The sequence below is a fragment of the Tupaia chinensis genome, unplaced genomic scaffold, assembly GCF_000334495.1.
Source record: "Tupaia chinensis unplaced genomic scaffold, TupChi_1.0 Scaffold000318_1, whole genome shotgun sequence".
NCBI classification, from domain to species: Eukaryota; Metazoa; Chordata; class Mammalia; order Scandentia; family Tupaiidae; genus Tupaia; species Tupaia belangeri.
Window position 1 is genome coordinate 1,083,458 of NW_006159811.1, and position 10,133 is coordinate 1,093,590.

The 10,133-nt window shown below is 47.3% G+C and overlaps 1 protein-coding gene and 1 long non-coding RNA gene across 2 annotated transcripts in view; one reads left to right on the forward strand and one right to left on the reverse strand.

Annotated features, from left to right (window-relative positions):
- The window catches only part of LOC102477161 (uncharacterized), a 7,810-nt gene extending 2,689 nt beyond the window's left edge, over positions 1–5,121 (reverse strand). The window contains exons 1-2 of the long non-coding RNA XR_334996.1: positions 4,918–5,121; positions 134–300 (exon numbers count right to left, since the gene is read on the reverse strand). This is a non-coding gene — a long non-coding RNA (uncharacterized LOC102477161). The remainder of the gene's footprint in view (positions 1–133; positions 301–4,917) is intronic.
- Positions 1–10,133, forward strand: part of SCD5 (stearoyl-CoA desaturase 5) — a 173,996-nt gene that overhangs the window by 157,153 nt on the left and 6,710 nt on the right. Inside the window, exon 4 of the mRNA XM_006151429.1 lies at positions 8,433–8,665. Within this exon, the coding sequence (XP_006151491.1) occupies positions 8,433–8,665 (233 nt within the window). The remainder of the gene's footprint in view (positions 1–8,432; positions 8,666–10,133) is intronic.

Sequence of the window (10,133 nt, forward strand, 5' to 3'; positions counted from 1 at the left end):
CTAGAAGACGCAAAAATGGTAGAGGAAATGAATTGCTAGCGAAACATTAAACCAAACATGTTTAATCAAGATGCCGCGGACAGCCGCTGGCACCTCATTGCTACCCATGGTGGAGCTGTGCTTGCCTTCTCACCCGTTGTGGTGGTTGTTGCTTTTCTCATTTCCTCAGGCTGGCCCCCCTTGGAAGTTGGCGGGTCACTTCTTCTTCCTTCATGCCTCGGTAGGCTTCGCTCTCAAGATCTCACACACCAACAGCTCTGGACTGCTGTGCTCAGGGTTGGCAGAGCAGTGGGGACATGCCTGCAGACAGAACAGCAACTTCTTTTGCATCCAAAGAAAAAAGAGAGTATTGAGATGTATATCACACTTAGATTGGGGGGGGAAGAAGTCGTAAATCCTTTTTTCTCCATTTTTTTAGTCTCAAGGGTGTTCATAATGCTTCAATTCTCTTCATCGCGACCCAGTGTATTGAAAGGAGGCTATTCTTCAAAAGAGGTGAGGCTGGGGAACCAGCAGTTAGCGTAATGGCTATGTCGCTGGACTCCCGCATAGTCAACCGCGGTTCGCATCCCAGACCCGGTGGCTTAAAACACGCTGGACGCATGTGGGTGCGTGCCCAAGATCCCGAGTGGAGAACGGAGGAGAAGGGATTGCGGTGTGACCATCCCCCCTGGGGGTGATTTCTCGCTTTCTGTCTCTCTGTCTCTGTCTCTCTCTGTCTGTCTGGCGAGCGCACGTGCCCTATAGCGAAGCGAAAACCTCTCCAAAAAATAAAAAGGTGAGACTGGTGTGTGTAGCTGTGTTCTTTAGTGAAAGCTGACCTGGGTTGGGCTTTCTTGTGGGTGATGGCGTTTGATGGTGTGAAAATGGACTCCTTGCCCTGAAGTAAATGCCGAAAACCATCTTTTTGATTGTGGAATTAGTGTGATGAGGAACTGTGTTTGGTAGGGCTTCCAACATCTGTCACCTTTATGCTATAGAAAGCTGTTCTAGAATTACCCATAAAGTGAGTTTGAGTGCTTTAGCTTTGTGTTTTTGGCTGAAACATGTGGGTCTCTAGTTTTGAATCTGTAGAGCATAGCCACTGTGTTCCTCAGGCACTCTTGGGTTCCTACCACCCCTTTTCTCTAGCCCCAACCTCTTTCTTTTACTTCTTTCATGATCTGAGGAGTCTTGTTCTATTCCAGGGTCTGAAAGTTCATAGAAAGAGAGAGGAGGTCAGTCACATTCTGAATCAAAACCAAACTTCTTAGATGGCTATTAATCTTAAATATTGTCAAAATTTTACTTTTTTTTTTCTTTTTTGGAGAGGTTTTTGCTATAGGGCACGTGCACTCACCAGAAAGACAGAGAGACAGAAAGCGAGAAATCAACCCCCAGGGGGATGGACATGATGCAACCACTTCCCCTCCACTCTCCTCTCAGGATCTTGGGCATGCACACACATGTGCCTAGCATGAGTTTAAGCCACCGGGTCTGGGACTCGAACCATGGTCGACTACTTGGGAGTCCAGTGACATAGCCATTACGCTAACTGCTGGTTCCCAAATTTTTACCATTTTTGACAGCTTGGAGAATCTAGAAAATTATGCTCAAAATTTTTTTTTTTTTTTTAAGAGAGGTATTTCTTATAGGGCATGTGTTCTCACCAGAGACATAGAAAGCAAGAAATCACCCACACACACAAGGGAGGGAGGGATGGTGACACCACAGTCCCCTCTCCTCTGTTTTCCACCTGGGATCTTGGGCATGCATGCACACATGCCCGGCCTGAGTTTGAAGCCACCGGGTCCAGGACTCGAACCACAGTCAGCCATGTGGGAGTCCAGTGACACAACCGCCATTCCATCTGCTAGTCCAGAAATAGTTCGTTTAAACCAGAGGTAGGAAGCCTCAGAGTGAAAGCTGTTGCTGGCTGGAGGTTGTGTCCTGATGAGCAATAAGGGCTTTAGTTAAGTCGCTGACTTTCGGAGTACCATCTGGTATTGGCACCGACCCAAGAGCTAAGCATTGACTGAAGAACCCAAAAGCAGTACATTCAAACCCCGGACCTTTTATTTCTTACACATTTTACTGAAGTCACTCTAGTGTTTTTACCTTCCCAAGAAGCCAAGAACTCATCACGTACTAATCACGTACTAACCAGCATATATTTATTTATGTCATTCTACAAATATTTAACTGTGCTTGCCCATGGGAGTCTCTGCTAAATTCTGCAGAGTCGAGCTTTCTGCTGGACTCAGCCGGCCCTGCAGTGTAGCCATGTCACCCGTCTGGTTACCCCAGAAACCAGCTCTGAGATGGGTGTTACATTGCAGGAAGCTTAGGGGGCGGGGTACATCCTTGGGATCAAGACCTGTGGAAGGACAGAAGCAGGATTGGACAGGGGCAGAAGCTGGGCATCCAGCTTTGATCAGGCTCAGTTGAGACATCAGCCAGCCGCACAGAGACGAGGCGTACGCAGCAGGTGGACTCATCGACTCTGTCTCTACCAGGGCAGCACTGCCAGCCGCTGGCAGAATAAGTCCTTTAATCCTGAAAGGGGATCTGGGTGGCACATCACAGTGTCCACGAAAGAGAACGTTCAGTGACTCTACAGAAAATCTCGACTCAACTGGCTTGAACCATGGAAAATTCTTTGCATCCCAAAACATCAGGGCTAAAACAGCTCCAGAGCTAGATAGTGTAGTGGCCCCTGGCAAACTGGAGGGCCTTTCCGTCTGCCTGCTCTGTCAGCCTAAGGGTCAGCCTTGTTCTCAGGCTACTTCCTGTCACAGCCACAGGTGGCCCTAGCAGGACGGGGATCTCTGTGGAAAGCAGAAGCCGTCTGTGCTCCTGTGCTCTTTCTACTGTTAAGGAAAACATTTCCTTACATCTTTCTTTTTTGTGGCAAAATATACATAACATCCTATGTATCATTTTTAAAACATTATTTAATGTATTTTTCAAGAATTATTTTATTTAACTTTATTTATTTATTTTAATTTGACCAGAGAGGGACAGAGTGAGAGACGGAAAGCAAGGAAGCAAACCACTAGGTCCAGAACTCCAGCAGCTGTCAGTTATGTGGGGGTCCAGTGCCCTTAACCACCATACCACCTGCTGGCCCCCCTATATATTATTTTATTTTATTATTTTACTTTTTGAGAGAGGTTTTTGCCATAGGGCGCATGTGCTCGCCAGACAGACAGAGACAGAGACAGAAAGCGAGAAATCACCCCCCAGGGGTGATGGCCACGCTGCAATTCCTTCTCCTTCATTCTCCTCTTGGGATCTTGGGCACGCACGCACACGCACCCGGCGTGAGTTTTAAGCCACTGGGTCTGGGACGCGAACCGCGGTCGACTACATGGGAGTCCAGCGGCATAGCCATTACGCTAACTGCTGGTTCCTCCCCTACATATTACTTTAACCATTCATAAGTACATGATTTTGTGACACTACATGTATGTACAAGATTGCATAACCATCACCACTAAAAGCAAAAAATTTTCAGCATTCTCTGTACACATTAAACAATAATTTACCCCCTTCTTGCTCATAGTAACGTCTATTCTTTCTGACTCTACGAGTTTGACTATTTCAATATACCATAAAAATGGGATTTTACAGTGTTTGCCCTGTATCTGGTATATTTTACTAATCACGCTGTTTTCAAGGTCTGTCCGTGTTACAACATATATCAAAATGTAATTCCTTTTAATGACTGAATCACATTCTATTATATGTATATACAAGTCCTTGTTTATTCTTCTATTGATGGTCACTTGAGTGACCACCTCTTGCTAATATGAATCATGCTGTTAAGAATACAGCTGTATAAATATTTGTTCAGGCCCCTACTTTCCATTCTTTCGGATGTATACTAGGAATGAAATTGCTGAGTCATACAATAACTCAATATTTAATCTCCTGAGAAACCACCAGACTACTCTGCTGCAGCTGCACCGTTTTACATTCCCACCAGCAATGCATGACGTTTGCAGTTTGTCTACACACTCACCCACATTGGTCATTTTCCTTTTTTCCATGATAACCATCCTTTCTCTTTTATCTTATTGGCCATTATTACGTCACATGCCTATTCCTAAATTAATTATGAGCAAAGTGAGCAAGACCACCACAATGACCTGAAACCCATCAATACTGGGTACGGTCTGCATTCCCTGAAGGACCCAGCAGCAGAGAGGACAGCTGGACTCCCATGTAGTTGACCATGGTTCAAGTCCCAGACCCGGTGGCTTAAACTCATGCTGGGTGTATGTGTGTGTGTGCCCAAGATCCTGAGAGGAGAATGGAGGAGAAGGGATTGTGGCGTGGCTATCCCTCCTGGGGGGTGATTTCTCGCTTTCTGTCTCTCTGTCTCTCTCTGTCTTTCTGGCAAGCGCATGTGCCCTATAGCAAAAACCTGTCCAAATTTAAAAAAAGGAATAGTAAGTGAAAAATTACTATTGTTCATCTTTTTTGTTTTGAGAGAGAGAGAGATATTTTTTGCTATGTGGCACATGCACTCACCAGAGAGACAGAAAGCGAGAAATCACCCCCACCCCAGCCCCCCAGGCCACAATCCCTTCTCCTCCATTCTCCTCTCAGGATCTTGGGCATGCACATACAGGTGCCCAGTGAGTTTGAAGCCACCAGGTCTGGAACTCGAACCACGGTCAACTACATGGGAGTTCAATGACATAACCACTACACCATCTGCTGGTCCCATAAGCAATCACTGTACATCTTTACAGCATACAACATTGTTTTCCCCAGCATGAATACAGTGCGTATCTGTCAAGTGAAAGATATTTCCATATACATTATCATCAACAGATAACTTCTCGCTTTTGTGTCTGTTACATGCTTCTCTCTCTTCCCCTGCCACCCCCGTTCCCCTTACTCCTGCCGCGCTGTGGGGAGGCTTCCTACATAGCAGTGCCCAGATCAGAGATCCTCATCCAGTTGGTCTGCAGAGGGTTCCCGACATTCATTTTCACATGTTCCCAGTTGATTCTAAGGAGCAGTCAGGATTGCGAGCGTTGCTCTAGCAGGTGAGACTACCGGTTAAGCCAGCCAGTGTGAGGACTTGGTGACCAGAAGACAATGTACTGCAGGAACACCTGTACAGGGAACCTTTCCTGGTCCAAGGGGACAAGGAAGTCCCCTGAGAGGAAGTGATGTTTATATTCACACTTAGGAGAGTGACGTCAGCCAGGCTGGGGAAGTGTTGTAGACCCAGGCAACAGAGACGACATGGTACTCTCGAGGAATGGGAAGAAGGTTAGAGTATCTAGTTCTGACCTTCAGGTGAAACTGAAGTTAACCTCTGCCCTGTAATCTGTTCTTGGCTCCTGAGGGGCAGCGGGTTATGTTTAGAGGTGTTAGACCATCGGGGTGAAACCTGACTCAGAAAACCTGCCTGTGTACTGTACAACCCGTGTGGCTGGGGAGAAGTCCCACAGCCTCTCTGGACTTTGCAGAGTTCCTGCAGAGGAAAGGTTATAAAAACAACCTAGGGGACTAGAAGTTGGTGTAATGGCTATGTCGCCAACCATTGTTTGAGTCCTGGACCCAGTGGCTCAAACTGATGCTGGGCTCATGTGTGTGTGCCCAAGATCCCGAGAGGAGAATGGAGGAGAAGGGATTGCGGCATGTCCATCCCCCCTGGGGGGGTGATTTCTCGCTTTCTGTCTCACTGTCTCTCTCTGTCTCTCTGGCGAGCACACACACCCTATAGCAAAAACCTCTCCCAAAACAAAACAAAAAACAACCTAGTAAGGCTTTTGTGAAACTCAAAAGAGAAGCTGAACATGAGTGTCATTCATTAATATGCCGAGGCGTTCCACGTTTGTATTCCCATCACCTTCTCTCTCTAGAGCATCTCAGCCCTAGACCTGTGCTTGACATATCCCCATTTGAATGCAGAGTGAGCCTCTCCCACTTGCTGTGTCTACGGCCAAACTCGTCACGTCCCCCCAGCTCCATTCTGCCCGATCAGCTAATGGCATCTCCATCCTTGGCATCACCCTTGGCTCTGCTCTCTCTCTCCATTGTTGAGTGTGTTCACAAGTCCTGTCACTCTTCTGTCAAAACAAATCCAAAGGGGCCAGCAGGTGGTATGGCAGTTAAGGCACTGGATTCCCACATGACCGACTGCAGTTCAAATAACACTGTTCGTTTATGCATGCGGGCCCATAATCCCGAGAGGAGAAGGGAAGAGAGGGGATTGTGGCATTGGGGGGAGTGATTTCTCACTCTCTCTCTCTCTGTTTCTCTCCTCTCTCGCAAACACAAATGCCCTATAGTAAAAGGAAAGTCCAGAATTTGACTATTGTTCTCCACCCCTAACTAAGCCCTCACCTGGAACTCCTCTAAGTCCCTCCAGACCGGGCCCACCATTCTTCCCCTCACCTTTTTTTTTTCATTCCCTGAGAGGATAAATTGGAGGTATAGTCTGTCCCATCAAGGTCCAAGTTCAGTTGTTTGCAGCAGTGGCCATTCCAGCAACATGTACTGGGTGGGCTTCTCTTCTTCCCTGTCCCACTTTTCCCTTTTGCCCACACCTGTTAATTGAGCTCATTTTCCAAAGTAACCTACCCTTACGTGAGCCCTTACCTCATGATCTCCTTTTTGTGAGACTATCTATTGGTGCAAAGGAAAGGAGTTTGAAAGAATAAAAGGGAATCAGAGCTTGACCCAAGTCCAAGTCCTCTCCCGCCAAATTCCATGCCCTTACACTGTGCCACTGCTACCCCCAAGTTGGTACATCTTCCTTCCTTCCTTCCTTTCTTTCTTTTCTTTCTTTCTTCCTCTCTTTCTTTCTCTCTCTCTCTCTCTAAGTTTTTGTTACAGGGCATCTGCTCTTGCTGGAGAGAGACGGGAAGAAACAGAGAAAGTAAGCAATCATCTTCTGGGGGTGGGGGGATGGCCATGCCACAGTCCCTTCTTCATTTTCCTCTTGGGATTTTGAACCATGCACCCAGAGTGTTTTTCAAGCCTCTGCGTCTGTGACTTGACCATGCAGTCAGCCATAGAGGATCCAGCCGCCTTAACCTCCACACCACCTGCTGGCCCTGATACATATGCATCTTAACAGGGGTCTTCTGCAAGCTTGATTAGCCAGTTTGGTGTGGAAGAGGAAACAGCTTTGCCCGGGTAGCTTCAGACACTTTCTTTCACAGCCCTTCTTCTGCTCCTGCATAGAGGCAGCCCAGCTTGGCCAGAGAGTGGTCAACAGTAGTTTCACTTGGCTGAAGCCTAGGACAGGACTGTGTCTAACTTGTCTTTGAATCAGCAGCACTTGGCTGATATATTAGTAACACTCAGGGCCTGGCACATAGTAGGTACTCAGTAAATGGTTGCTGGATATGCTAGTCTAGAAAGCAGACTATCAGTGGTTTGATTTTCATTGACTACCTTTTATGCAGCCATGTCTTCTACACATATATTTTTATGCTGGTTTGAATATAGTCCCAAACAAACAGAAACCATTCTTTTAGTGTGTGCATGGGTGGGGGACTGGTCATCTGCTTTTTTACATATCCCTAAAAGTATTCAAGGAATACGGAATAGTTCTTGACTTATTCAAGAAAACTTGACTATTAGGTTGATTGATGAAAGAACTGTCTAGGAGCTATCTCGGGCTGATGGTGTGCAGGATAACCATAGCCCTCGGATACCTGGTTTGACCAGCACGGGATTGATTATTTTGAAATTCTTCTGAAGGATCCTCAGCATCCCCATTTCCTATAGCATTCTACCTGTTTCGGCTCTCAACTTTGTGCCTAGCCCTTCTAGACTATGGGTTTGTGACTTCTACATGGAGAGTGGTACACGGCAAGATTCTTCTTTTTTAAGGTTTTGACCACAGTGCATGTATGCTTGCTGGAGAGGGTCTGAGAGAAGGAAAGTAAGAAATTACCCCCAGGGGGGATGACCACACCACAATCCCTTTTCCATTCTCCTGTTGGGATTTTGGGCATGCATGCACATGCATCTGGTGTGAGTTTCAAGATGCCAGGTCCAGAACTCGAACCCTGGTTGTCCATATTGGAATCCAGAGCCTTAACCACACCTGCTGGCTTTAGGGTTCTTTTTTTTTTTTTTTAAAGAATTATTTTATTTTACCTTATTCATTTATTTATTTATTTTTATTTGACAGAGAGGGACAGAGTGAGAATGAAAGAGAAAGAAAGAGAGAGGGGAAGTGAGAAAGCAAGCTGCCAGGTCCAGGACTCAAACCACGGTCAACCATGTGGGACCCCAGCACCCCTAACCACCATGCCACCTGCTGGCCCCTCCAGGGTTCTTATATAGGCAAAGATGAAGCACTGATGGGCACATTTCCCTCCTTGGGCATGGGTCTGACTGGCCCTGTGCCGGCTCAGCCCACCTGCACCTCCATGGACAGGTGCGTAATGATGACCTGATGTCCTGCCTTCCAGGTACTACAAGATCACCGTGGTGCTCATGTGCTTTGCAGTGCCCACGCTGGTGCCCTGGTACATCTGGGGAGAGAGTCTGTGGAACTCCTACTTCTTGGCCTCCATCCTCCGCTATACCATCTCACTCAACGTCACCTGGCTGGTCAATAGCGCCGCCCACATGTATGGAAACCGCCCCTACAACAAGCACATCAGCCCTCGGCAGAACCCACTTGTCACTCTGGGCGCCATTGGTGAGTAGGGGTGTCGAGAGCCAACAGGGAGGCTGGCGGCCCAGATTTTCTGGACTTCTCAACAGTTCTGCGGGCTTTATAAAAGAGGCAATGGAATGAAGTGAACTTGAACTTTGATCTTAGAGTTCTGGCTCTTGGACAAGTCATTTTCTGTTTGTTTGGTCTTTGTTTTATAGCTTTCTTACTGCAAATGGGACTAGCAATGCCTGCTTCATAGGACATGTCAGCCACTTGGTGCAGTGTCTGGCATAGAGCAGGTGATCAATAATTAGTAGGTTTTTGGGTTTTTTTTAAAGGTTTTTGCCATAGGGTGCATGTGCTCACTGGAGAGAGATGGGGGGGGGAGAGGGAGGGGGAGAGAGAATCCAGAGCCTTAACCACACCTGCTGGCTTTAGGGTTCTTTTTTTTTTTTTTTAAAGAATTATTTTATTTTACCTTATTCATTTATTTATTTATTTTTATTTGACAGAGAGGGACAGAGTGAGAATGAAAGAGAAAGAAAGAGAGAGGGGAAGTGAGAAAGCAAGCTGCCAGGTCCAGGACTCAAACCACGGTCAACCATGTGGGACCCCAGCACCCCTAACCACCATGCCACCTGCTGGCCCCTCCAGGGTTCTTATATAGGCAAAGATGAAGCACTGATGGGCACATTTCCCTCCTTGGGCATGGGTCTGACTGGCCCTGTGCCGGCTCAGCCCACCTGCACCTCCATGGACAGGTGCGTAATGATGACCTGATGTCCTGCCTTCCAGGTACTACAAGATCACCGTGGTGCTCATGTGCTTTGCAGTGCCCACGCTGGTGCCCTGGTACATCTGGGGAGAGAGTCTGTGGAACTCCTACTTCTTGGCCTCCATCCTCCGCTATACCATCTCACTCAACGTCACCTGGCTGGTCAATAGCGCCGCCCACATGTATGGAAACCGCCCCTACAACAAGCACATCAGCCCTCGGCAGAACCCACTTGTCACTCTGGGCGCCATTGGTGAGTAGGGGTGTCGAGAGCCAACAGGGAGGCTGGCGGCCCAGATTTTCTGGACTTCTCAACAGTTCTGCGGGCTTTATAAAAGAGGCAATGGAATGAAGTGAACTTGAACTTTGATCTTAGAGTTCTGGCTCTTGGACAAGTCATTTTCTGTTTGTTTGGTCTTTGTTTTATAGCTTTCTTACTGCAAATGGGACTAGCAATGCCTGCTTCATAGGACATGTCAGCCACTTGGTGCAGTGTCTGGCATAGAGCAGGTGATCAATAATTAGTAGGTTTTTGGGTTTTTTTTAAAGGTTTTTGCCATAGGGTGCATGTGCTCACTGGAGAGAGATGGGGGGGGGAGAGGGAGGGGGAGAGAGAGAGAGAGAGAAAAGGAAATTGAGAAATCACCCCTGGGGGCAATGACCAACCTGCAATCCCTTCTTCTCCATTCTCTTCTTGGGATTTTGGGCCTGCACACACACACCCACACACACCCC